Source organism: Cervus canadensis, chromosome 2, assembly GCF_019320065.1.
Source record: "Cervus canadensis isolate Bull #8, Minnesota chromosome 2, ASM1932006v1, whole genome shotgun sequence".
NCBI classification, from domain to species: Eukaryota; Metazoa; Chordata; class Mammalia; order Artiodactyla; family Cervidae; genus Cervus; species Cervus canadensis.
The window spans coordinates 94,591,322-94,619,058 of NC_057387.1; the positions used below are offsets into that span (position 1 = coordinate 94,591,322).

The following is a 27,737-nucleotide window of genomic DNA, read 5'->3' on the forward strand; positions in this document are numbered from 1 at the left end:
CCTAGACTTTACCCTCTGCCCTTTAAGCTCTACTCCTTCCTCCTTTCTGGGGGTTCCTTGTCCCCACCCATGGCAGAAGAAAGGGCCCTGAAACCCTAAAGGCAAAGCCCTGGGAGCCAGGGCAGCAACTTGCTGGTGCTGGTGATCCAGGCCTAAGCTCCTTGGCCTCCAACCCCTCCCCTCCGTGCACGGCTCCTGCCCTCACCCTTTGCAGAGCAAGTGCTAGACTCAGTGACTGTGAACTCAGTCCAGAACCAGGGTTGCTGGGAGCCTTTCAAGTGATCTGCACAGAGTGGTTTGTACTTGGCTTTTCCCATCCAAACTCTTGGTCTTGGTCACAGTCTCAGACCTGACCAAGGGCCCCTCTAGCCCATCTCACTCCTTCATCCATTCAGATGTATGTTGCTCCCTCCACAGGGCACAATACTCACCAAGGCCCTGCCCTTATGGTACTTGACTGAAACTTCATGGAGAAAAGTCACACCTGGATCATAGAACAGAATGGAGTGTGTGCTTAGGCTAAGGCAGGCAGAGCAGCTAGGGAGGCCGAGTCAAAGAATGAGCAGCAGCCCACTAGGAAAAAACGTTTCCAGAGAGGAGAGCCTGGGAGGCAGACAAGACTTCCTGAGCCCCTGGGGCTGGCTGGTTTCACCTCTCCTCGTTCAGTGCTGAGAGGCCGCACAGAGACCCCCGCATCAGGCTCTGTCCTCACTTCGTCCCTGATCTTCACCTAATGCTCCCGGTCACCTGACTGCACGGCAACCTGCTCCCCAGTTTCCTGCCAGGACAGGCTCCTCTGCGAAATATGCTCCCCACCCTATCCGAGCTCCACATCTACCCCCAGGGTCCCAGCCAGCAGTCCAGCCTCCCTCAGCCCAGGAGGCCTGGGTCTCCACCTGGACTTGGGGAGGAGGAGCTGCTCCACCTCTACCGCCCCCGCTCTGCGGAGAAGGAATCAAGCCACCTCTGCCTGTCCGCTTCTCGGCGCGTTTCTCCAGATCTCTGTCTCTCGGTCTTGCCCTCCCGTCTCTGCGGGTCTCTGGCTCTCTTCCTTCCAGCCTCTCTTCCCCGTCGTCGCTCTCTCCCTCCCGGTCTCCGACGCCGTCTCTCCCGCTTCTGCCTCCCGAGGCCGGGCGGGGGGAATCGCTCCGTAAATAGGCGGATGGCCCCGGGCGCTCCGGGCGCAGACACTCGTTTTTAGAGCCGGTAATTGACTCCTTTCAGTTGATAATTCATGGCTTGCATATGCGCTTTAATGCGGGCGCCCGGGGAGGGCGGCGGGCGGGGCGGCCAGTGCGCGGAGCTGCGAGCGGCGGAGCGGCCGGGAGCCGGCCGGACTCGGGCGCGTGGCGTCCGTCCGGCCGTCTGTCCCGCCATGTGAGGACGGGGAAGGCCGCCTCCGCCGGGTCCGTCTGTCTGGCCCACGCGAGACCGGTGCGGGGGGATGAAATCTGAGTGCGGGGTGTGGGGCGCAGAGGCCCGGACAGCGCCCGGGGCAGCGAAGCGAGGCGGACCGTCAGAACCTTCGAGATGGATGGGGAGGAGACGGACACCCCTTCCCCTTGTAGCCGAAAGGGAAACTGAGCCCCAGAAAGGAGATAGGTCTTATCTGCATACCACAGCGCAGAAACAGGGCCGGAACCTCAGGTCCCGCTTCCTAAACGGTCCTAGGCTGGGGCCTCAGTCCCAGCCCCCGTAGAACCAACCACGACCCTGGTGAGATTTCCTGTCTCTGAGCTCAACCCCTCTCCGTGAGCGAACCACACTAAAGCTCTCAGAGTGGCCCCCCAGGAGGAGCTGGGGATTCTGGACACAGACTCGGAAACCTGAACCGACCTCTCGCCCCTTGGTGAACCTCAGGCCGAGGAGGGGCAGCCCTCGTCCTCTCCCACCTGGCCTTCACCTTCTGTGGAGGTCTTATCCTGAGGCGGTGACTGGGCCTCAGATACCATCATTATTTCCGTCTTAGAGAAGAAACTGAGGCTTAAAGAAGCTGGGAGACTTGCCCAAGGCCTTGGAGGAAGCAGAGCCAAAACCTGGACCTGTGGGCACCCAGATGAAGCTCCCCACGACGGGAAGTAATAGAAGTGGGAAAAGGAGGGCCAGGCGATGCCCTGTCTCTGGAGGTTCCATATACACCCAGGCACCTCGAAGAAGCCCCTAGGAAGAAAGGCTCTGAGAAAGCCAGTGACCTGCCTACAGTCAGGCAGACTGGGGTGGGGGTGGGGTGGGGGCGGGGAGGTAAGGGTTGGGGGAGAGGCTTCTGCTGAAGACGGTGCTGGCAGGAAGTGAGAGGTTAGAGGTCAGCGCTGGAGCTGGAGAGGAAGGCAGTTGTTGACCCCAAACTTCAGCTCAGGAGAAATGAGAGCAGCCCAGCCTGTAGGGAAGTCTGGCTCAGGGCAAGGGTTCCCATTTAACTATGCTCCTTGAGCTGGTATCTGCCACTCCCTTTCCCCAAGCTAATTTTAGCCAAAAATAGGATTCTTCCCCCATCTCCTAAAATCTGCAAATGCACCTGGTTTATTCCTGGTCCTCCTATCTCACTACATCTCCACCCAGTTTTCTTGGCAATGGAGCTAAGACTGGGAAAGTCCTGATGACAAGAAGAAGGCCAGGTAATGTCTGGACTATGTGAAGCTCAATGCTGCCCCCTGGTGCCCAGACTTGTGCGGCCAGCAGGGTGTAGGGAAAGGAGGCAAGAGGCATTTGAGATAGAAAGCCTCTCTGCTCCTCCACTTCTCTGAGCCTCTTGACAAGGTGTGTGTGTTGGTGCTCAGTCATGTGGTGCTCTTTTACGACCCCATGGACTGTAGCCCACCAGGCTTCTCTGTCCACGGGATTTCCCAGGCAAGAATACTGGAGTGGGTTGCCATTTCCTTCTCCAGGGGATTTTCCTGACCCAAACATCGAACCAAGTCTCCTGCTTTGCAGGCAGGTTCTTTACCTGCTGAGCCATCCGGGAAGGGCTGAGCCTTAGACCTCCCTCTTATGGGAGAGGAAGGACAGAGAAGGAGCCATACTAACCCTGACTGAGAAGATACCATGAGGATCCTTCTCCTGCAGAGATCTCAGACTCTGTGCTAGAGCCTAAAGAGAGGTGGAGGCCAAGGTGAAGTCAGCAGTAGTCCTGTCCAGCCTGCACCTGGACACCCCAGATGGCTGTTTGTATTGTAAGTGGAGTCAGAACTGCCTTTTTGGTATGATTCCTGGGGTCTCCATCTTAGTTCAACTCGAGCCTTTTTCTGCCTAAAATTCCATCATTTTTGTTCCTGAGAAGGTACTCAACAAATGTAGAATAAATGAATGGATGGGTGAATTCCATTTATTTGCACTGGGATATTATCTCCAGGAGTTCTGGGCTATCAAGCACAGGGAGGAATGAGTTCATAAGTTTGCCTTGTTGATTGGAAGTAGGGCTACAAAGAGGAATGGGATAGAGGAAGGGGAAGTTTTTTGGGGGGAGAACCTCAAGAGAGTTCAGGTGAACGGAAAATCATAGAGGAGATTGAGGGCTCAAAGAAGGCTTCCTGGAGGAAGTGACATTTGACACAGGACTTGAAGGGCAGTGAAGACAGTGATGATGTTTAGTTGAGGAGAACAGTATGGACAGAGGCACAGGCGTACGTTGTGCTGGCAAGAGGGCTCCAGTTTGAGAGAAAGGAGGGAGGTTACGCCGTGGTGGAGCATGCCAGAAGAGGCTGGAGAGGTCCTCGGAAAATTTAGCAGCTCGTGGGCAAAGCTCTGGACTGTGAGTGGGGGACTAACTCCTAACACAGGCTGTGTTCTGACTTGATTTCACTCCCATGGCCTTGCTCTATGGAACTTTCTCTAGAAAATGGGAGCCATGGCAAGTTCTTGATTAGAAAAATGCCTAGGAATCACCTCTCCCATAATAGTCAAGTACTGGCAGGTAGCACAGACTATATCAAATCTAACCCCCTCAATTTGTAGATGGTAAGACTGAGGTCCAGAGAGGGGAAGTAACTTGCCTAGCATCACACACCAAGCCAGTGGCAAGAGCCAAGATTTGGACCAGGTCTCCAAGCTCTCAGCTTGGGGCCTTCTCCCCTCTACTGCAGTCTGGGATAGCATCTCAGAAGCTGAACTGGAGGAGAGCAGCTGGAAGTAGAAGGCCACAGGAAGTCTACAGCCCTACCTCCCCATCTAGACCAGAGATCATGAAGCCAGCCGGTCAAAATGTTTATTGAACCCTTCACCCTGCTCCCCATGCTGGGATCATCTGGGAAGTCTGTGTACTCAGCAGCCACACAGAGGGACAACAAAGAAAACTTCTGGTGGGCTTCCAGGAGGAGGAGAAATGAGGCGGATCTGGTATTCTTGAGAAGGAAGGAACATTGAGTGCAGACTTGGATGAGGATGTAGAAAGACCTCCAGGAGGAGTGTCTTGTCACTTGGGTTCCATCTGGTTCTTGACCAAGGTCTCCACCTCCTTCATAAACCGGAGACACAGTTCCTCTTCCCATGGCAAAGCGATACACTGCACAGCCACCGAAAGCCCCACAGATCCTCTCACCGCCTGTAGGGAGAGAGGGTCTATGGACTCAGAGCCTGCTTCCTGCTCACAGGCCCCTTGCCCAGCCATCCTCACTACCCATAGGTGTGTATTAATCCAAATATCTCACCCCCAGTCTTTATTAAAGTAGACATGCCCTGGATCTCAGAGTTCCAGGCTTCCTCAGCTCTCAGCAAAACCTGGAAAAACTGTTCTGCTTTGGCTACAATTCTCCAGGGTTAGGATGGAAAACTTGCTCCCTGTGTAGACAGCTGACTTTAAGGATGAAATATAAAACTGAGTATCCACCCCATGTTCTCAGCAAAGGAAAAGAGAATGTGCAAATCCCTGACCCAGGGCCTGATTACACTTCTGCAAGGAAAGGAGTGTCTTGACCCCCAAACACAGTTCAAGGAGCATGGGGGTTTGAGCCTGAGTCCCTGCCATGAAAATCAAACATACTTGTAGGCATTCAAACATGTTTTCATTGCTTTAAGATACCATATAAGCCCTCACTTGCTTTTGTCTCTGGAGCCAGGTCCCATGGCTTCGAGTCCTGGCTCCTTCACTTCAGCTGGCTACGTGGCTTTGGTCAAGTCCCTTAACCTGCCTGTTCTTTCATTTCCTCGTTTGCAAAACCTCATGGGACAGTTATGGGATTTAATGATTTAATATATATACAGCACTTTTAAACAGCTCTTGGAACAGAGTAAGCGCTCAAGACACATTAGATAGTATCATTATTGTTATTTTCACAGAATTCAGGTCAGCAGTTCCACTGGGTAACTCTAGCACTAAAATCAATTTCCAGGAAAAATAAGTTACTTAATGTCTGACTCAGACACATGCATACTTTTCAGAGCCAGTTTCTCTTTCCCTCTCTCTCTTCCTCTGTCTCACCCAAGTCAGAGCTGTTATTTTAAACCATGAATTCAATAGGTCCATAGAAATATTTCCTTTGTGAAGCCCTCTCTGAATTAATAATAGCATTTTTTCAACAGTTCCTACATACTGGGCATTATGCTAATTGCTTCAGTCTTTTTCGATTTAACCTTTAGCACAACCCCACAAAGTGAAAGTAGAACAAAAAGTGAAAGTGAAAGTCGCTCAGTCATGTCAGACTCTTTGTGACCCCATGGACTGTATATAGAGTCCATGGGATTCTCCAGGCCAGAATACTGGAGTGGGTAGCCTTTCCCTTCTCCAGGGGATCTTCCCAACCCAGGGATTGAACCCAGGTCTCCTGCATTGCAGGTGGATTCTTTACCAACTGAGCCACAAGAGAAGCCCAAATCCTGTCTTCCTAGAGAAAAAACTGTGTCCAGTTGAGTTACATAGTGACCTGCTAACCAGTCCCTTCGCCTTGTAATCTTCACAGTAACCTCCTAGCCTTCACCTTGCTTCACCGGCCCTGTCTCTGGGACCGACCTTCCCCACAGAAGTGTCAAGGAAACCACTGCTTTTGCACAGTAGTCTCCCCTGACAAGGGCAAAGGCTGACTTGGAGGTCAAAATAGTGTGTCTTCAGTGATGGGGTGAAACTGTAGCTGAGGTGGTAAAGAGCAAACACTAAGAGGGACCGGCCCCACCCCACCCCAACAGCAGAAGAGGCAAAGAGGGCAACTGACCTCCAGGAAATTTTTGTCGGAGCTATCTCTGTAGTAGCCTTTGTAGAAGGCCAGTTCCTTCTCATCCTGTGGCGTCACAGTGGTGACGGGCACCACGCCGGCAGGGAAGTTCAGGAGGTTGTAAAGGGCCAAGTAGGAGATGCTTGCTGTAGAAAGATCCAGGTTAGCTCAGGAAAATGATCAGCTCGGAAAACTCAGGGGACTTCCCTAATGGCCCAGTAGTTAAGAATCCTCCTTGCAATGCAAGGGGTGTGGGTTTGACCCCTGGTCAGAGAACTAGGAGCCCCCATCCCTTGGAGCAACTAAGCCCAAGCAGCACAACTAGAGAGTCTGTATGCTGCAACAAAAGATCCCGCATGACACAATGAGAACTCCGAGTGCTGCAACCAAGACTGGAGGCAGCCAAATAAATAAGAGATTAATTTTTTAAAAAAGAAAAAGACAGGGGGGACAGAGTGTGGGTGGGTGCCCCCTTGGGATCTTTCCTGGAACTGCAGCCTTCTGCTTGCAATAGCCGTTTCAGTGCAGGGAGTCAGACAGCTGCCTACTGCTCCCCACAGTGGAGGGAAGGAGAGAGTCAGAATCTGCTCTGTGCAGATGGCCAAAAAGCACATGAAAAGATGCTCAACATCACTAATTACTGCAGAAAGGCAAATCAAAACTACAATGAGGTATCACCACACACAGGTCAGAATGGCCATCATCAAAAACTCTACAAAAAATAAATGCTGGAGAGGATATGGAGATAAAGGGACCCTCCTATCTACACTTACATTCATAAGAATGTAAATCAGTGCAGCCAGTATGGAGAACAGTGTGAAGGTTCCTTACTGTTAACAAAAAGTCAAAATAGAGCTATTCTATGATCCAGCAATCCCACTCCTGGGCATATATGCAGAGAAATCCATAATTCAAAAAGATACATGCACCTCAGTGTTCATCACAGCACTGTTTATAGTAGCCAAGATATGGATGAAGTCTAAATGCCTATTGACAGAGGAATGGCTAAAGAAGATGTGGTATGTACACACAATGGAATATTACTCAGCCATAAAAAGAACAAAATTATGTCATTTGCTACACGGATGGACCTAGAGATCATCATACTGAGTGAAGTAAGTCAGACACACAAGAACAAACACCATATGATACTATTTGTATGTGGATTCTAAAGTAAATGATACAAAAGAACTTAACTTATGAAACAGAGTCATGAACATAGGAAACAAACTTATGGTCATCAGAAGGGTGGCGGAGGGATAAATTGGCAGATTTGGATTGACGTATACAGTGGAAGTGACACATAGATTCACGGGATTAGATCTGATAGAGTGCCTGAAGAACTGTGGATGGAGGTTTGTAACATTGTACGGGAGGCAGTGATCAAGCCATCCCCAAGAAAAAGAAATGCAAAAAGGCAAAATGGTTGTCTGAGGAGGGCTTACAAATAGCTAAGAAAAGAAGAGAAGCGAAAGGCAAAGGAGAAAAGGAAAGATAGATCCATGTGAATGCATATTTCCCAAGAATAGCAAGGAGAGATAAGAAAACCTTCCTCAGATATCAATTCAAAGAAATAGAAGAAAACAATAGAATGGGAAAGACTAGAGATTTCTTCAAGAAAATTAGAGATACCAAGGGAATATTTCATGCAAAGATGCGCAAAATAAAGGAAAGAAGTGATATGGACCTAACAGAAGCAGAAGATTTTAAGAAGAAGTAGCAAGAATACACAGAAGAACTATACAAAAAAGATCTTAATGATCCAGATAACCACGATGGTGTGATCACTCATCTAGAGTCAGACATCTTAGAGTATGAAGTCAAGTGGGCCTTAGAAAGCATCACTACGAACAAAGTTAGTGGAGGTGATGGAATTCCAGCTGAGCTATTTCAAATCCTGAAAGATGATGCTGTTAAAGTGCTGCACTCAATATGCCAGCAAATTTGGAAAATTCATCAGTGGCCAAGAACTGGAAAAGGTCAGTTTTCATCCCAACCCCAAAGAAAGGCAATGCCAAAAAATGCTCAAAGTACCACAAAATTACACTCACCTCACATGCTAGCAAAGTAATGCTCAAAATTCTCCAAGCAAGGCTTCAGCAGTATGTGAACTGAGAAGCTCCAGATGTTCAAGCTGGATTTAGAAAAGGCAGAAAAGCCAGAGATCAAATTGCCAATATCCACTGGATCACAGAAAAAGCAAGAGAATTCAAAAAAAAAGTCTGCTTCATTGACCACACCAAAGCCTTTGACTGTGGAAAATTGTTAAAGAGACGGGAATACCAGACCACCTTACCTGCCTCCCGAGACATCTATGCAGGTCAAAAAGCAACAGTTAGAACCAGTCATGGAACAAAGATATGGTTCCAAATTGGGAAAGGAGTACATCAAGGCTGTATATTGTCACCCTGCTTATTAACTTATATACAGAGTACATCATGTGAAATACTGGGCCGGATGAAGCGCAAGCTGGAATCAAGACTGTCAGGAGAAATATCAATAACCTCAGATATGCAGATGACACCACCTTTATGGCAGAGAACGAAGAGGAACTAAAGAGCTTCTTGATGAACGTGAAAGAGGAGAGTGAAAAAGCTGGCTTAAAACTCAACATTCAAAAAACTAAGGTCATGGCATCTGGTCCCATCACTTTAAGGCAAATAGAGGGGGAAACAATAGAAACAGTGATGGACTTTATTTTCTTGGGCTCCAAAATCACTGCAGATGGTGACTGCAGCCATGAATTAAAAGATGCTTGCTCCTTAGAGGAAAAGCTATGACAAACCTAGACAGCATATTAAAAAGCAGAAGCATTACTTTGCCAACAAAGGTCCATCTAGTCAAAGCTATGGTTTTTCCAATAGTCATGTATGGATGTGAGAGTTGGACTATAAAGAAAGCTGAGTGCCAAAGAATTGATGCTTTTGAACTGTGGTGTTGGAGAAGACTCTTGAGAGTCCCTTGGACTGCAAGAAGATCAAGCCAGTCAATTGTAAAGGAAATCAGGCCTGAATATTCATGAGAAAGACTGATGCTGAAGCTGAAGTTCCAATACTTTGGCCACCTGATGCAAAGAACTGGCTCACTGGAAAAGACCCTGATGCTAAGAAAGATTGAAGGCAGGAGGAGAAGGGGATGACAGAGGACAAGAAGGTTGGATGGCATCACCGACTCAATGGACATGAGTTTGAGCAAGCTCCAGGAGTTGATGATGGACAGGGAAGCCTGGCATGCTGCAGTCCATGGGGTCACAAAGAGTCAGACACGACTTAACCGATACACACTACTATATATAAAATATATAACTAATAAGAACCAGCTGCATAGCACAGGGAAACTCTATTCAGTACTCTGTAATGGCCTATGTGGGAAAAGGATCTAAAAAAAAAAAATAGTGGGTATATGCATGTGTGTTAGTTGCTCGGATGTGTCCGTATCTTTGCAACCCCATGGACTGTAGCCTGCAAGGCTCCTCTGTCCATGGGATTCTCCAGGCAAGAATACTGGAGTGGGTTGCCACTCTTCTCCAGGGATCAAACCTGGGTCTCTTGCATCGAAGGCAGGTTCTTTACCATCTGTGCCACCAGGGAAGCCACCCTGGCCTCATTACATTGTTGTTGTTGTTGTTTTTTAATTTGACTGTGTCAGTTGTGGCTCATGGGGTATATGTGTGTGTGTGTGTGTGTGTGTAACTAATTCACTTTACTATACACCTGGAACTAAGACAACATTGTAAATCACTATATGCCAATAATTTTTTTATATATAAAAAGAATCCACACTGCAAAGCCTTATTCAGCGCCAGGCACTGCACTCCCCTCTCTACACTGCTGAGTCCTTGACTCCTCCCCTCCTCTGTGAGATGAGGATTACTATTCCCTGTGTACAAATGGGAAACCAAGGAGGCAGACAGATACACAAGTAGTGGCTGGCAGAGGATGCAGCTATGCCCTCCAGTACTCAGGGCTCCAAGAGGGCTGGAGTGCAATCCTGAGTTGAAAACGTAGCTCCTCCCAGGAGCCACCTGTGTGCAGGGAGTGAGCATCAGAGTGTCAGGGAGGTGGACAGAAGACACTAGAGCAGAGCCACGTGTGGGATATGCCTTGGGCGACCACTGTAGGGGGACCCAGAGGAAAGGAGCCCAGGCTTGAAGGGGATTTGCATTCTGCATGGCATTGCATCTGAGACCTGCACCTGCGCTACACATGGGTGGCTGCCCGGTGTTGAGGCTTGCTTGCATCTGCAGGTGGGCTGCTGGGCTGAGGTCACCTCTGGAAGTGAGGCTGCAGAAAGCATGTTAAGAGTGAATGGGTATGCTAAGAGAAAGAAGTCAGACCCCTGCACCTCATACCTTTTGATTTTACTTATATGAAATCCTAGATGAGGCAAAACTATAGTGATAGAAAGCAGACCAGTGGTGGCGTGAAACGCAACAGAACGTGAAGGAAATTTGGCTAATGATGGAAATAGTCTCTATTGTGATTAGGTGGTGGAGGAGAAGGGGAAGACAGACGATGAGATTGTTGGATGGCATCACCAACTTGATGGACATGAGTTTGAACAAACTCTGGGAGTTGATGATGGACAGGGAAGCCTGGCGTGCTGCAGTCCATGGGGTTGCAGAGTTGGACATGATTGAGCAACTGAACTGAACTGATACATGTATACATACATATGTTAAAATTCACCAAGTTACTTAAAACTGGTGAATTTTATCTCATGTAAATTATACTTCAATAAAGTTCATTTAAAAAGTGAATGGAGGGACTTCCCTGGTGGTCCAGTGGCTAAGACTCTATGCTTCCAGGGTAAGAGGCCCAGGTTCGATCCCCAGTCAGGAAACTAGATCCTGCCTGATGCGACTAAGATCCACTGCAGTGAAATAAATTAAAAAAAAATTTTTAAGTGAATGGAGGAAATCCCCTGGTCGTCCGTGCTTAGGACTCCGTGCTTCCATTGCAGGGGGCCACAGGTGCGATCCCTGGTCAGGGAACTAAGATCCCAGAAACTTCACAATAAAGCCAAAACAAACGAACAAACAAACAAAGGGAATGAAAATTGGTAGGGACTGATAACGGGTACGAGGTTTCTTTTCAGGATGATTAAAATGTTCTGGAACCAGATGGTGGTGGTGGTTGCATGACATTCTGAATATACTCAAAACCACTGAGTTGTAGGCTTTAAATGGTGAATTTATGTTATCTGAATTTTATCTCCATTTAAGAAAATTTTTTAAAATAATAACTAACATCAGAGGTAAAGGCCAGAGGCTGTGGGAGGACTCAGAACTCCTGGACACCACACCCCCACCCCAACCCCACCCCCTGCCAAGGACCCAATGTTCTCTCACTGTTTGCCTTGGCAGGATAGCCAATATAGAAGGCGGGGTCCAGAGCTGGAGACAGCAGCACATCCAGGTCCAGGGACCTCCACTTGGCTATGAACTCTTGCTGATATTCCTGCAGGAATAGTGGCAGGCAGGAAAGGTGAGACTGGCAGAGGTCACTGTTTGCAGGACAAAATCGGACGCCGCCAGGCTGAGTCAGGTTAAACACCAGGAAGAATTCCCAGGCTGTGAGGTGCAGACTGAGATGGGGGTGGGGCGGGGGGAAGTCAGGGTCTTCCCAGCGGCCAAGGAGGAAGGATGGGAAGGACAGTCTCAAGCTACAGTAATCTGGGGACAATGTATCATCCTGGCCCCAGGGAGACAGACTACATTAACTTCCTGGTCATCATCCGGGTGCAGCTGAGCTTCCCCTGAGGGCCAAGACAGAGATCTACCATCTGCTGGGCTACTTCTGTCACCACCCAGGGGTCTGCTGCCCCAGTTCTGACCATCCCTCGAGGTCTCCCCAGGCAGGTATTACCTCCACTGCTTGGTGCAGCTCCCACAGTTTCTTGGGTGTCCTGGGGAATGAGGAAGAAGGAGAAGTCCAAAGGTCAGCATGGGAGGACTGCTTTTATACAAACGAGGCATGACACCCAGGAGGCAAGTTCTGGACTCTATGCAGGCTGCAAATCAGCTGATGGGCTGGGAATCACCCTGTATCTTGTCCCCTGGCCAAGACCCATTACCTCTCCAATGTTCCCAAGGGGACCCATCCTCTGGTCAAAGCCCCACCACCTATGACAGGAACCTACAGGGTCCCTCGAAACCCCAGGTCCCTTCCCCTAAACTATGAGGCCCCAGGTCAACCCTCAGGCTGCTCCAGCCCCAGTTCCAACCAGCACCTCAATTCCAAGCCCACCAGGCCAAGCCCAACAGCAAACCCAAACCAGACTCCTCTCCCAACCACATCCCCACCCCAATTCCAATCTTAACCCCAACCCTGACCCAAACCTAACTTCAACTCAGGCCTGACTTTTGTCCCAACCTAACTCAATTCTAGTGTGTACTCAGAGTTCAACTCCAAAGTAAACCCCAGTCCTACCCAAAAGTCTAAATTTAACCCCATGCCAGGCATGATTCTAAAGCCGTTATTAGATCCCAAAGCCTTAAACAGCCCTGCTCACAGTGGACAAGGCCTCCAGCTACATGACCCTCACCTAGTTCCCAAGGAAACCCCTTGTGAACTGGACCTGAGGAGCCTTGATCACTTACCCTACTCCACACAACATTTCGAAAGTCTGGCTAACCCGGGGCTCCTGGAGGTGGGGAGGGAGGGGGAGGGCACTTTCAGAAACCATAGGGCGATGTCACCTGCCCGGGACAGGGGTCTAGGAAGGGAAACTCTGCCCCGCTGCCCCCCAAGCCCCTGACCACAGCACCAAACCCTCATCCCCCTCTGTAAATCCCCTTCCCTCTCGCTGAAGCCGCATCTCTCTGAGCTTCTCTGAAGCCCCCTCCCCTCTCAGACAGCACTGCTCTCTTTTGACCCCCATCTCCCTTCTTTCAGTTCCTCTCCCATTGAGTCTTTCTCTGAACCACCACATTCTCTGGGCCTCATCTTCCTCTCTGACCTGACCCCCACCCCCACCCCACTCCTCACCTCCAAGGGAGCCCCTTCCCCTTTCTGAGCCCCTTGTTCTCTCTGGGCACCCCCCCCCCAACTCTAAACCCACACTCACAATATACTTCCAGATCCAGGCCAAGAAACGTTTGAGTGAGTCTGGCAACCTGAGAGAGTTGACTGTGTTCTTCATGGAGGGGTCCACAATGTCCCCCTGACTGAGGAACCACAGACACACAGCTGGTCAGTTATGGCTTTCAGCTGGCCATCACCCAGCCATCAGCTTCCCCGCTGTAGATAAGCTACAGAGAGAGGTTTGACCCAAAGAAATACTCTGTTCCCAGCAGCACCACCCCAGAACATGTGCATCCTAAAGGCAGGGCTTCGTTGGGTGACTTGCTGCTTAGGGTCACACAATGAGCCAGAGGCACCAAAGCAGCCCAGGCCTGCAGCTCCCCACCTAGGGCTCTGCTGCCACCAGCCCCTTCCTCAACCCCATTTCCACCACACCCCACATCTGAGTCCCAGCAGACATACAGTTTCTCCAGAAGGGTGGCCCCTCCATCAGCAAACAGAGTCCCTTGGTACAGGTGAAAGAAGGCATACTCTGTTCGGGGGACAGAGAAGGGGATGACCTGGGGAGAGAGAGGCCGAGTCAGGGCCTGGAGCTCCTCCTGCTCTGCCCCATGTTCTCTCTGCATCCCTCAGGAATTAAAGAGAGAATACCACATCAGCTCCTCAGCAAGCTTGGGAAGCATTTGTGCTCTGCCCACTCCCTCACCCCCACACAGAGATGAGGCAGAATTTGAGCTGCTTGCTTAACAGTGATCCAACCCCTTGCCAAGTGCTTTATTGGGAGCTCATTCAATCATCACAGCCACCCAGTGCGGTAGCAACCTGAGGCTCATAGAGATGAAGAGACTGGCTCAGCAATTCTCAAAGGGGTGTGGGGGCAGGGACAAGCCACTGGGGCATGGGAAGTAGGGGAAGGAGGGGGGCACTCTGAGGACAAGAGGCTCCTTACAGCCATTTGATGGAGACAACAGAAACCCAAGCTCTAGGAATTACAGGACTGAGTCTCAGAGTTCCTGCTACTGAAGGGGGATGCCTTCCTCAGGGGATGGGACCCATTCTGCCCCCACCTCCACTCCGTCAGTCTCCAGGAAGCCTAGGGGAAACACAATAATCTCACCAGCACAAACTCAGAAGTAACCTTTCTCTCCAAGAATGGACCAGCCCAGCATCCTCACTGATCTGGCCTCCCTCCCAAGGGCTAAGTAAGCCTACCTGATGTCCAGCATCCCGGAGCAGCCTGGATGTGAGCTTCACAGCCCTGGCCATGCTAGGTGATGGCTGGGTGAAGCCATCTGATTCATAGTAGCCAATTCGAAGGGGACGGTTACTGGAGTACACCTTAGGGAAAGAGGGGCTGGGTAGGGCTCTGAGGGGAGATTGGCCAGAAGACAAGGTGGCCTCATTCCAAGGGCCCCTTGAAGCCTCCCTATATACTCTCCAGGGTTTAGGTCCTCTGAAGAACCCTCCAGAAGAGGAAGAAATGGATGGGGACATGACTGATTGGATAGCTGGAGTGGATAGTTAAACAGATTCACGAATGAATGGGTGGGTATATGAGATGGTAAATGGGTGAGTGGGCAAGGGTTAAACAGATAAATGGGTGGGTGGGTAAATGAATGGATGGAGGTGAGTGGGCAGGCAGACAAGTAAGTATATGAATAGACACAAATATCTTAAAGCCAAAGAAGGGTCAGGAGAGGAAAAGGATGAAGAGACCAATAGAGGCGAATAATAGATAACAGACTGACCACAGACTGATTGTACTACAATATGTGTAGGGAATCAGATGAATAGCCACTGGCTGAATGGTAGACAAAGACTCTCCCTACGCAGCAGATCCTGGAGTCAGATAGGGCTGGGTTCCAAGTCACTATGTGATCAGAAAGTCATTTCACTTCCCTTCAGTTTCCTCACTTGTCAATGGGAGGAGTGACACCCATTCTATAGAGTGAGTGTTAGAATGAACTACAAAGAGCCACCACATAGTAGGTACCAATAAGTATTCCTGAGTGAGTTCATGCAAAAATGAAGAGTCAGAGCTAGAAGAGTCTGGAGCAAAGTTCTCGTTCAACATCTTCATTATACCAATGTGGAGGCTGAGGCCTAGAGAAGAGATGTGACTTGGCCAGGGTTACGTAGAGGCCTAACAGCCCAGCTTCCCTTGATACCAGGCTCTCTACACCATACTTGCTGAGTTTACTGCCCCTGTGTGTTGGATAAATGATGATGGAGTTCCTCTCTGGAGTAATATCATCTATGGCTCCAGGTGGCACAGAAGCCAAAGCAGCTGGCATCTGGTCAGGTTGGGGAATGAACTGATTGAGCATGTGGGCTTCCCGCTCGCTGCACCTTGGGCTGGGAAAGGAAGGCTTCCCAGGGAATGGTCCTAGTGGCTGGTTGTTGAGGACTGAAGGGAGAGGAGAGGGAGCCCTCCAGGCCTGCTCCCTACCCAGCTCACCTGCTCCCTGAAGGGCAGGAAGGGTGTGGTGGGGTCCAGTCGGTGCATGTGTTCACTCAGCAGCGCTCGCAGGCACAGTGCCAGGCTCTCCACGTCCCTGGCCAAGGGGCCAGCCACTGTGATCCCTGAACAGAGGGGGTGGAAAGAGGCAGACATGCCGCATCCCTTCTGCTCTGGGGACCCACACTGCCTGGCCTCAAAGGGTGGGATCCAAGGTCATGATCAGGGCAAAGTGAAGAGGCCCTGGGGCCATCTTGAGTCAGGGGTTGATAATGAGTGGAGTTGGCAGACTAGCTCAAACAACCTTCTGGCCTTAAGGGAGAGTCTCCTCTGGGGCAGAACACTAGGAGAACTAGGAGACCAGGAAGCGAGGAGAAAGCTAAAGAACAGGAAGCACCTCTCCAAGGGGCAAGGGTCACTGGATTAGAAAGCCAAGCAGAACCTTCCCCCATACTCCCTGGTCACTGGTGGTGCTGGTCTGTCTGAGATACAGTGAAATGTCCTTGGGAGAAAGGCAAGCACGTTGCCTTTGAATGGATGTGGCCAACACAGACAAGAGCTTACCTGCTTTCCTGCCCTTGACAGCAGAGGCAACTCCAGAGTAGCTGCAAAACCCACCCACCCAGAGCCCAGCTCAGCACCTGAAGGGAAGGACTTAGGTGCCAAAGAGGCTTGAACACCCAGCCAGTGCATTCCCCCAGGGCCCAGCACACAAGAATAAAAGCTGCCTCAACCCTCCCATGACTCTTTACTGTCCACAGCATAAATCTGAGCCCTTTTACTGCCCTTCAGGGCTCTAAATTATCAACTCTTTCCATAACTTTCTTTTCTAGCCCTTCCACACATACTCACACATTGCTCCAGGCAAAATAGGCTGCTTATAGAATTACAGCCTTCTAGATGCTACTCGATGGACATGAGTTTGAGCAAGCTCCAGGAGTTGGTGATGAACAGGGAAGCCGAGCATGCTGCAGTCCATGGGGTTGCAAAGAGTCGGACACAGCTGAGTGACTGAACTGAACTGAACTGAAGATGCTTCTCCAACTCAACATGTTCATCCTTCAAAACCAAGCTCAAATGCTGCCTCCTCCAGGAAGCTTTCCCTGCCCTTGACCTGCTTGTAAAACTTGGCCTTTAATAAATTCTATTGAAGAAAATGTCAACTTCATCCCTCTCTTTGACCCTCTCTTAAGCCTGGATTCAGTTCAGTTCAGTTGCTCAGTCGTATCCGACTCTTTGTGACCCCATGGACTGCAGCACGCCAGGCCTCCCTGTCCATCAACGACTCCCAGAGTTTACCCAAACTCATGTCCATTGAGTCGGTGATGCCATCCAACCGTCTCATCCTGTGTCATCCCTTTCTCCTCCTGCCTTCAATCTTGCCCAGCATCAGGGTCTTTTCAAATGAGTCAGCTCTTTGCATCAGGTATAAGCCAGTTGGATGTTAAAGAACACAACAGGGCTGGGGGCTGGGTCTGAGAGTGTTCTGTGTCCCTGTTTAGGGCTACACAGTGTAGGTAGTCAGAGTGGGGTTGAAATATGGGTGAATGGGTGGATAGATATATGAGTGAGTGCAAAACAGATGGAAAAATTAATGGAAATATGGATGAATTGGTGGGTGGATGGATGAATGGAGGCAAACGTGGATTAATGGATGGCTAGTTGAGTAGAGGATGGAGAGATAAATATCCAAATGAACGAATAAATGAATGGAAGGAAGGATGTGTGTAAGTTCTTCAAAGGCTTGGATAATTGTCCATTTTGTTCACTGATGCATCCCAAGTACCTAGTTCAGTGTCTGGCACAGAGTAAACACTCAATAAACATTTGTCAAATAAATTAAATGGCAGATGAATGGTGAAATTGTTTGATGGATAGAAACTGGGATGGCGACTGCAAGGATGCATGAATGGATGAGAAATTGATATTGATGGATAAATGGATGGATTGATGTATGAGGAAGGAAAAGGCGGGGAGTAGATGAACAGATGGACAGATGAATGAATTAATGAAGTAATGAATGAGTGGACAGTCTACCCACTCCCTCCTGTACCAAACGGTGTGTTTAGCTGTGGGGCTGAGGCAGGAGTTACTGGAAGCCCTCCTACCTTGTCCACTTCCCCTAGTACTGAGCTAATGAGAATCATTATATGGACAAGACCCCTAGTTCCTCCAGGCTGGGCTGAGCCTACCCAGACCCCCCACCACCAAGTACCTGAGACGGTATCCTGTGACCCGGATACCACAGACACCACAAAAGCTGGCTGGAATACGGATACTGCCTCCAGTGTCGGTACCCATGCCCAAGATGGAACCCCCTTCTGCCAGGAGAGCTCCTTCACCCCCTGAGGAGCCCCCAGGTGTCTTCTTTAAGTTCTGAGGGTTCAGAGTCTGTCCATAGATGGGGTTGCTGCAATCATAGCTGAGGGAAGCAGAAGAAATGGGGCTGGGAGGGGAAGATATAACTGGAGAAGACTGCTCTGCCCAAAGAGAGGCCAACCTCCCTTGGAGTCAGCCCCAGGACCGGTGAGCTCCCCTCGTGGGCCAGGAACTTCCTGGTGTCCCTTCAGCTGAGGCGAGAGGCTGCTGCTGCAGGAGAGACCAATCGGGACTCCTAAAATGAGAATCAAGGAGCCCACGGCTCTGCTGGATAGTGGGGAACAAGTTACAGAAACAGAAATAGATGCACTAACGGCTGAGTGGGGTGGGAGGAGAATAAGGAATGAAAACAATTAGAGAGCTGGAGTAGAAACAGAGATGTAACTTTTCAGTACCTCTGGGCCTGAGGGCCCTTAAAAACCATGGAGTCCACCCAAGTGTTGTCAGATGAGGACACTGAGGCTCAGAGGGCAGAAAAGACTTGCCCAAGACCTCCGTCCCAAGGTCTACATGACCAGCCCCACCTCACCCTCAGCCTTTCAGCGGCAGCTTCATCCTGGGCCCATCCTTGGTCCCAGCCCCGGTCCCAGCTCTGGCCCCTGCCCCAGCCCGGGTTGGCCTGCCTGTTGCAGAGACCTTTGCAGTGTCTGGGAGATGTTGGTCTTAACAAAGGGAATAGCTCCCTGAGCCTTTAACACTTTCACAATGACTCCGTCCTTGGCTGCCGGCTTCTCCAGGAACTGGGCCAAGCCACACGAAGAGTCATGGCCCTGCAGGGAAGTGACACAAGCTCCAGCCCCTGGGGGTCAGAGTGGAACCAGCCACCAAACAGACTCTCTCTTGTGCGCCACTCCTGCTCACAAGCATTCTCTCACCTGCTGAGATGCAGGTGCTACACCCTTAGGATTCATGAGTGACAGGAGAGATCAATGGTGAAGAGATTAGGTTTGGGAGCCTGACCGCTGGTTTGGTTTCCAGCTGGCCATTTTCTAACCATGGGGCCTAGATTGGGCAAGTAACTTGCCCAATGTCACACACTCAGATGCTCACATGTACACATGCACATGTATTCCCAAGGCTCACCATGCAGTCATAGGTGTCCTTGAGACTGATGGGGACCCCATAGAGGAGTCCTCGCTCACTCTTCTTGAGTTTCTTCAATGCCTGCAATTGATCCTCACATTCATCTAGGAAATCCGTCAGGCAATTCACCTCCTGGTGTGCCTTCAGTGCCTGAGTATCATTGAGGGAAACCAGAGAGGGGCTCAGGGCGTGACCAGGCGCAGGACACTGAGTCACCTCAGCCCCTCTGCCCATCCTGACTCAGAGCAGAAGTGACGAATGACTGTGGCACAAGTCATTCCAAGCCAGCCTCCCAAGCTGGCTGCAGTGCCACAGGGTTACACCTGTCCCCCAACTATTCCACCCAGAGCCCCAGGATTGGGCTCTGACTGGGACTGCACCTCCTCTAGGTAGCTGCAGAGGACACTCTCCAAACTCAGTTCGTCAGCAAGCATCTTCTGAACCAGCTTCTCCAACGGCAGCTCCAGAATGGGCTTGGGGTCCAGTTCTGGCTCCTGCAGAGATGGGGGGGCAGGCAGGTATCACACTGCTCCACTCAGGGCCCCCCACACCATCAACATCATGCCCAGGTGGACACAGAGTACTCATCACATGTTCCTGGGCCCATCCTTAGCTTTAAAGACATCTCCTAATCAGTCTCCAGGTTGGCATAAGAGCCCTCCAGGGTCACAAGTGTCCTCCTCTGTGTCAGCCTCCCCAGAGTCCAACCCCAGGGCCCAGTGCAGAGAAGGCCAGGCCCTTCCTCATGCAGCTATCCAGCATGGCCACCCAAGGAGTAGGAGGGACTCTACATGAACATCTTGGGATGCAGGGCTTATGAAAAGTGAGGCTCAGTTCTGTGAGGTTTGCCTTCAGGAGTCACCCCCCAGCATCCCACCTTTCCTTCTTCTCTGGTCCTCCCATACCTGCTGATCTGACCTTGGGGAAAGGTCAGGGTGGCAGGAGAGTTGGGAGCCAGCCTTGACCACAGCCCTGGTCAGTGGGGTAACTCAGGTGAACCCCTTCCCCTCCTGTGACCTAGGTCTCCTCAGAGAGGAAAGTATCAGAATACAGTCATGAGTCAGCCATGCAGCGGAGCATAGACAAGCCCCCCAGCTGCCCTGAGCCCAGCCCCTGGGGTGTAAGGCAAAGCCTGAACCACCCTGAGGACTCCTAATCAAGGACCCAGCACTCAGTGGGCATTCAAGAAGATGAAGTTGCCTATCTTTGTCCTCCATGGTCCCAGCTGAGCCCCCCATGCCTTCAAGTTGTAATGTGGATTGGGTGGGCCTTTCTTGGTCCTGGAGGGGAGGTAGGGAGACAGAGGGATTTTCCTGGGAGGTTAGGGCTTTGAGGCTTCTTGGACTCTTCCAGTCCTCATCTTATTCTCCTCCGTAGCATCCGACTGTTAGAAACTTTCCTTCTGGAAGCTCTCCATGCCCTCAACTCCCCTGACTTCCCTCTCCCTTCCAGCAATTCCTGTGCAGTCTCCTCTGACCCTCTTCCTCCAGTAAATGTTGGCTACCTCTCTCCCTACCTGTCTACCTTCTCTGGTGAACTCAGTGGCTAGTTCTCCCCATTTCTCCAGTCCAGACCCACTTCCTTTCAGGTCTCAGGCCCATTTACCCACCCATGGGCCCACAGACATCCAGGACTCATCATTTTTCTGTCAAACCTGTTCCTCTTCATGAGATTCCCAACCGATGACACTTGTGTCATCAACACAATGAATCTCAGTTCTGATCATGGCTAGATAAATACCAACACAATCACACATAAAATGTGTTGCAACACTTAAATATATGCCAGGCCACCTTCCAAGAATTTTACATATAATAGTCTATATTACTCCTTGCAACAACTCTAGGAGGTAAGTTAAGCTGTGTGATTTTCTCATTTTATAGAAGAAGATGCTGAGGCACAGAGAGCTGTTTACCCAAGGATCTAGATTCACTGGGAAGTGCAGTCCCAGCCACCATTCTCTTATCCACACTCAGTGCTGACAGGTGGTTCTGCCTTCTTCAAATCTCCCACTTCTGACTTCTCAGACTCCTTCCTGCCTAGAACCTTCTCTGTCTCTCAGTTTTCTTCTAGCCTCCTCACTGGCCTCCCTGCCTCTAGTCTTTACCCTTCCAACTCAGCCTCTTTACTACGGCCAGAGTAATACGTGTAGTTCTTGTCCTCAGTCCCTCAGTCATGTCTGACTCTTTGTGACCCTTTGGATTGTAGCCCACCAGGCTCTTCCATTCATGAAATTTTCCAGGCAAGAATACTGGAGTGAGTTGCCATTTCCTCCTCCAGGGACTGTCCCGACCCAGGGGTGGAACTTGAATTTCTTGTGTCTCCTGCTTTGGCAGGCAGATTCTTTTTCTGCTGAGCTATTGGGAAAGCTCGAGAATACTGGTGTGGGTAGCCATTTCTTTGTCCAGGAGATCTTCCTGACCCAGAGATCAAAACTGTGTCTCTTGCATTGCAGGCAAGTTCTTTACCGCCTGAGACGTAACTACTTGTTTAAAACCCATGACATGTTCTTAGTGCAGTAAGTACCGGGTAACTGAGAATATTGGTGTATCTATATGTGAACACGTTAGATGTTTATGGTGACCCTTGTAGAAAGAGAATGTTGTTGCAACTTTATTCTGAGGGCTCCCCTGGTGGCACGATGTGGACAAGTGCCCATCATCCATATAGACCCTGGAAGCCATTGCTCCCTGGCAGTTGTCCTTGTGTGGCCACTGGTGAAAATGACAGCCTGACAGGAACTGGGGAGAGATGGGGAGAGAAGGCCAGGGAGGTGTGAATGGTGGCCCTGCAGGCCTCTGCTGGGACTGCTCCCTGCTAGCACTCCAGTGACCTAGGGTGGGGGGCTTTCAAGGGTCCGAGAAAGCGTTTTACCAACCCTGATGAACGGAACAAATCTACTAGAACAAATTCACTGAAACTCACTAGAATCCCACTCAGCAAGGACAACATTATTGCTGAAATGAGAATATCACTTGGAAAATGCTTGCTGTATACCGAGGCACCACTGTCAAAATTATTAACTTGTGGACAATAATTATAATGGTCACTCCATCATAGAAGTGAGTAGGTTAAGGCACAGAGGAATTATTTAAAATGTAAACGTTAGAGTCAGGATTTGAACACAGGCAGTCCAGCACGGTCTTAACTACCACACTCTTAACCAGCGTGTTACAAAACTTTTCCAAAGGCTTGTAAGATTAGGTTCAATGAAATTTATATGACATTCTAATAACAATGTTTATTGTTAACAACAGAGATCCCTGAAGACTATATAAAATCTCAAAAGGTATCAGAAGAGCCAGGAATTCTGAGTGTCACTGCTACTGGTTCAGCAGAAACTGAGCGAGACTCAGCCTAAGGAATGATGCATTAGTGTTGAAAGTCTCTACTTAATGAGACTGCAGGTCACCTAATGTTTCAGCTTATTGAGAGAGCTTAATAAAGCTCTTAATAAAGCTTGAAAGATAGGGACATCTTCAAAAGATGATAGCCATATCAGAAGAGCCCCACAAATTTTCAAAAAAAAAATCAACAAATTATTTGGAAATTATTACAATAATTTGATGAAAGAATTGAACTTCAACTTACATCACTTTTAAGCCATTTTAGTATATAGTTTAGAACAAATCACCCCCTCCAGCCAAGCCCCACAGCTCCCAGGACATCTGGCCTTCTGCACACTAAGCTAGTGCTGCCTCCATGTTTGGTTTGAAAATCAAAGAAAATGCACTTCAAAGTTTTTAGTAAATTGGTTATTAATATTTCCAAAGTGGTCATTACATATGTTTAATATCAAAAAATCCCTCAACCTTCAGGGTGGCAGTTTCCACCTGAAGTGACCAGAGCCTCCTAGCCAACAGTCGTCAGTCAGTAGACCCTACAAATATTATTTTCTAAGTGTTCTATAGCAGCAGTCCCCAATCTTTTTGGCACCAAGGACTGGTTTCATGGAAGACAATTTTCTCATGGTTGGGGGGGTTGCAAGCAATGGGGAGAAGCTGTAAATACAGATGAGGCTTTGCTCACTCACCTGCCACTCACCTCCTGCTGTGAGGTTCCAGGGGTTGGGGACACTCCCCCGCCTCCCCACCACTTTATAGAAACAGTGCCTTACCTCAGGTACTCTCTCTGGTACTGCCTTTCTTGTTCCCTCCTCCTTTTGAAAAAACTCCTACATATCCTTCAAGGCTTAGTTCCAAAACCACTTCTCTGTGAAGCCTTCCCCACACAACCCTCTCCAGGTAGCAGATCACCTCTCCTGCCAAGTCCCACAGATTTGAGGGCATCTGACCTTTGCCACCCTCAGCTGAACTGCCTACCTCCCTTCATGGTTCTTGCAGCTCTGCCTCCATCACACCCCACCCAGACTGGGAGCCTCTTTAAGGCAAGCTTGGGTCAGAAATCAAATGTCAGATTATCTGAATAATGCATCTGTCCTCAGGGTCCAGCAGAGGCAAGACCCAGGAGAATCCTTTGTGAAATATTCCTAAATGGAAATGAATTGGATTTGTTTGAACCCTGTGAGGGTCTGACCTATGTTTCAGCCTCGCATCTGCCTAGGTCAGAAAGCTGCTAACCTGACCTTGAGGGTAACCCTGACAGAGGAGTGATCTGATTGGAAAGGTGCTCAGGACAGACCTGTATAACTTTGTTGGGAAGAGAATAAGGTGCTGAGAGCCAAGAGAATTTGAGGGAAGGCTGGTGGCACCATGGGTGATCTCACTCCAAACCCTTTACAGTCTTCCAGCCAACCAGACACCCCTTTCCAGGTATAGACTAATAGCTACCTATCCCAGATATCCACATGTACACCAACCAGATGCCTAGACACACCCAAAACCAGACATCCTCACACACCAGGCAGAATCACATGGGTACATACTCAACCAAACATACAGACCCAAACCAGCCACACATATCCAGATGAATATACCCCAATGAATAACACATATACACTCAGCCAGGCCTACACGAAGGCACATAACCAAACACAAACAGCTCACAGCAGACACACACCCAGCCAGCACACAGGAGGGACACAGTAGCAGACCCTGGTGTTTGCAGTGTAGGAACCTAAACCCACCACTTTGCACAGATGGGGCCTCCCTGCTCACACAGGAATCCTCTCTATCACACGGAATTGCTGCAGCAACCCCATTAGCCCCGATTTCCTCCTCCTCAACCAGGGAGGGGCAGCTGCTCTCTTGGGGCAGATTGATTTATCCAACTAATTAGCCCCAATTAATATTAATACACAGTCTCAGAAACTGCAGCAGCTAGGGCAGAGGAACTGTCCACCGGGGCCATCAATCACCATCCAGGGAGATGGCGAAGGACACTCAGGAACTCTGGAGCATGGGGACAGCACCTCAGGCACTACCCCAACCCCCACTCCCAGAGGGAGTCTACCACAATCACCAAAGATACCACAAGCCCACCTCTCCTTGGGCAGATGGGGAATCCAAGGCCCAGAAAAAGGATGGTCACATCGTGCAGGCTACCCAACAAACCACAGTCGCAGTATAGAGTTGTCTCTATGCCTCTCCCTCCCCACTCTCTGCCACTATGGACAGGCTCCGCTCTGGACAGACAGACCCACATCTCAACTGCCAGCCACAGTGAGTGCCTCGTTGTCTTCCACCATTGCCAGCCAAATTGGCAGACTCACAGATTTAGAAAACGAACTTAAGGTTGCCAGGGGGAAGGATGCAGGGAAAGGATAGTTAGGGAGTTTGGGATGAACATGTACACACTGCTATGTTTTAAACTGGTAACCAACAAGGATCTACTGTATAGCACAGGGAACTCAGCTCAATGTTATACAGCATCCTGTATGGAAGGGGAATTTAGCAGAGAATGGATACCCGGAGACATGCATATACATGGCTGAGTCACTCTGAAGTCCACCTGAAACTACCATAGCTATACCCCAATATAAAATTAGAAGTTTAAAGGACAAAAAAATTAATTAACTCAGATTCACTTCAGAGCCTGTGCTCTTAACAATTAAAGGAAAGAAACATAGCTTCCTGTGAAGACCCCACCTTCAGTGATCCCCAGTGTTTTGCATTTGTGATGTGCTCAGCAAACATTTGCAGAACCCCCACGTGGGGTATGAAGGGGACGGGAGGCAGAATTTGAAGACCAGGGTCCTGTCCCGGTGGGGTCTAAGGGTGCTCAGGGGCTGAAAGAAGCCTGGCCTCCTACCTCCAGTTGCCTCCATCAGTTTTAGTTCAACAAATAGCCCAGGTAAATACCCACCATGCAGCCGATCCCTGTGACAGGCACTGGAAGAAAAAGAAAACACACTGCCCCTGACCTCAAGGGGCTCAAAGGACACAGATGAAGGAGGAACTGATAGGGACACAAGAAGCCAGCTTAGGAAGCTGGCGGGGGCCGTTCCGTCTTCTGAAGGAGATGAGGTCATGGGAGGAGCTCTGTCCTGAGGTGGGACCCACTACTGGGACTGAGGGTCAATGTTCACTCACCTGCTGCCGGAGACGTTCTGCCAGGGCTGCCATCCGCCTCAGAGCCTCCTCCCTACGCTTCTGCGCCCTGGGGATCTTGCTTCGTGCTGGAGCCTGTCGCCAGAAGAGCACGGTGGCCCCCAGCAAGACAGCCCCTAGCAGGGCCACCAGGAGTAACACCACTAGCGGGTGAGATAGCCAAATCATCCCAGGCATTGTGGGACCCTTGTAGATGCACCAACTGCTTCTTCAGGAAGGCTGCCTTTTTATTTGTCAGCTCCACCCTCCCACACCTTTTTCCCAAAGGGGCAGGAGCACCAGGTGTTGACAGAACCTAACTTCATCCCAACTAGTTCTTACAGCCATCTGGACCTTTCCTTATGCAAATAAAGTCCTCTGTTCCTCAGGCCAGGCAGATGAAGAGGCTGTGGCAGAAACTAGCCTGAAGAGGAGCCCAAGACACCAGGTGGGCAGGTGACTAGGCTCTGATCCCACTTACTTCACATTCTCCTCCCTCATCCCACCCCTCAGACACCCCACCAGCACCCCAACCTGACCCTCACCAGTTCTCAGGGGGCTGCTCCTATGGTTTCCTGTGGTTTGCAGGATAATCACCAAACCCCTTAATGTGGCTCTCAGGCCACAGGGAGGTGGACTGAACAGCCCACCTGCCCAGAATCAGCAGCTCACTCTGGGGGTGTCTGAGGCCCAGGCAGAGAAGAAAGGAAGGGACACCTGGGGATGCAGGCAAGGTTCAGAAGGCATCCATCCCAGGAGACATGATGTCAGGAAGTGAGGACCAAGGCAGGCAGGCATAGTCCTCGCTCCTTCCTCTGCCAGCCCAGCTGAACTTTTGTTCCTGATTCCCCAAGCAAGGCCACTGCTGCCCCTGGGATTGAAGCCTCCCTAGTCTACTGCTTCACCCTTCCAGACCCATCTCCCATTTTATCACTGGACTAGGGACTCCCTACCACCAAGGAGAGCAGGCATCTTCAGGGTGGGGTGGGGTGGGGTGAGGAGGTGAATGTGACTTCCTGCAGGAAAGACCAAGAGGATGTGCAGCGGCAGAGCAGGAAGGACTTGATTTGGGCATCCTTCTCTGCCCGTCTGTTTGGGCCTGATCCTCTGTATCAGAGAGGGAGAAGGGAGCAGTCGGAAACATCTGAGGCTGCCAGTCACTGGCAACCTGGAAAATGGTGGCTCTACCCTCAAGCCTGGGAAGTCAGAAGCAGATTTGGTGGGAAAGAGATGGGCCTGTGGTTCGTAACGTTGAGTCTGAGCACCCAGAGCCAGATTGGAGTCAGCAGTTGACCTACTGATCATGTCCTAAAGGGTAACCCCGAGGTCATCTACCTTCTACCACTCTTAACCATCTCCAAGAGGCCTCTGGAATTAGCCTTCCTTGACATTTGCAAACTCCCTGTGACTTCCTCCTGTTCTCCCACCGTTCCTTTCCCCACCCCCATGTGCTGTCACTGAACCCTGACTTACCCTGACAGCTCAGGTCCCCCAGGCATCGATTAGCAGAAACACCCCTGCTGCAACCGGGGCCTTGTTACATCACCCTTTCCAGAACTGCACCCCTCCGTTTCATCACCTCATTTTATCTCTGCATCACACTTACCAGTCACTGAAATCATTGTTACTTATTTCTTGCCTCCCTCCCTGAAAAACAAGTTTCTTAAAAGCAAGTACTTCATCAATCTTTTGCAAAGTGCCTGGCACATGGCAGTTGCTCAATGATATTTCTTAAATGGAGGAATAACAAATGGGTCGAGCCCTTTATTTTTGCCTTTACCTCTATGGATCTCCTCTATTACCTTTATGGCTCCTTTCTAGCAGCATTTAACACCTTATGTCTCTCAATTCTTAAAAAAAAAAATAATAATAAAAACAAATTCTTGAAGACCTTCTCAGATCTACATCCTACATAGCTACCACATTGACATGTTTCTTCTACTCCCAGCCAAGCTTCTCCAGTTATCTACACTTGCTGCCTTTATTTGCTCACCTTTCATTCACTCCTCCACCCAATCCAGTCTGATTTATGCCAAGTCATTCCAACAACCTTCCTAAAGTTAATTCAGCAGTATTTGAAGTCTTTGCCTCCACCTTCTTCCTTAATTAATTTATTTATGGTTGCGCTGGGTCTTCATTGCTACATGTGGGCTTTCTCTAGTTG

General features: G+C 49.9%; 1 protein-coding gene across 4 annotated transcripts; it reads right to left on the reverse strand.

Annotated features, from left to right (window-relative positions):
- Positions 1-4,007: 4,007 nt before the first annotated feature.
- LOC122437025 (vitamin D3 hydroxylase-associated protein-like) lies at positions 4,008-26,449 on the reverse strand. Of its 4 annotated transcripts, XM_043461446.1 has the most exons (16): positions 25,577-26,449; positions 19,466-19,579; positions 19,086-19,235; positions 18,639-18,772; positions 17,839-18,045; positions 16,188-16,228; positions 15,624-15,748; positions 14,378-14,503; positions 13,628-13,725; positions 13,209-13,308; positions 12,742-12,785; positions 12,008-12,047; positions 11,491-11,599; positions 6,141-6,286; positions 4,644-4,713; positions 4,009-4,537 (listed from the first exon to the last, which is right to left on the reverse strand). In XM_043461446.1, the coding sequence occupies exons 1-16, from the start codon at positions 25,769-25,771 to the stop codon at positions 4,071-4,073; spliced, it is 2,166 nt and encodes a 721-aa protein (XP_043317381.1). In that variant the 5' UTR covers positions 25,772-26,449; the 3' UTR covers positions 4,009-4,070. The 4 variants fall into 4 exon arrangements, 3 of the variants coding, with proteins under 3 accessions (XP_043317382.1, XP_043317381.1, XP_043317383.1); XM_043461448.1 differs by lacking the exon at positions 4,644-4,713 and having other exon boundaries at positions 4,188-4,537; XR_006268164.1 differs by lacking the exon at positions 6,141-6,286 and having other exon boundaries at positions 4,406-4,537.
- Between the last annotated feature and the right edge of the window lie 1,288 nt (positions 26,450-27,737).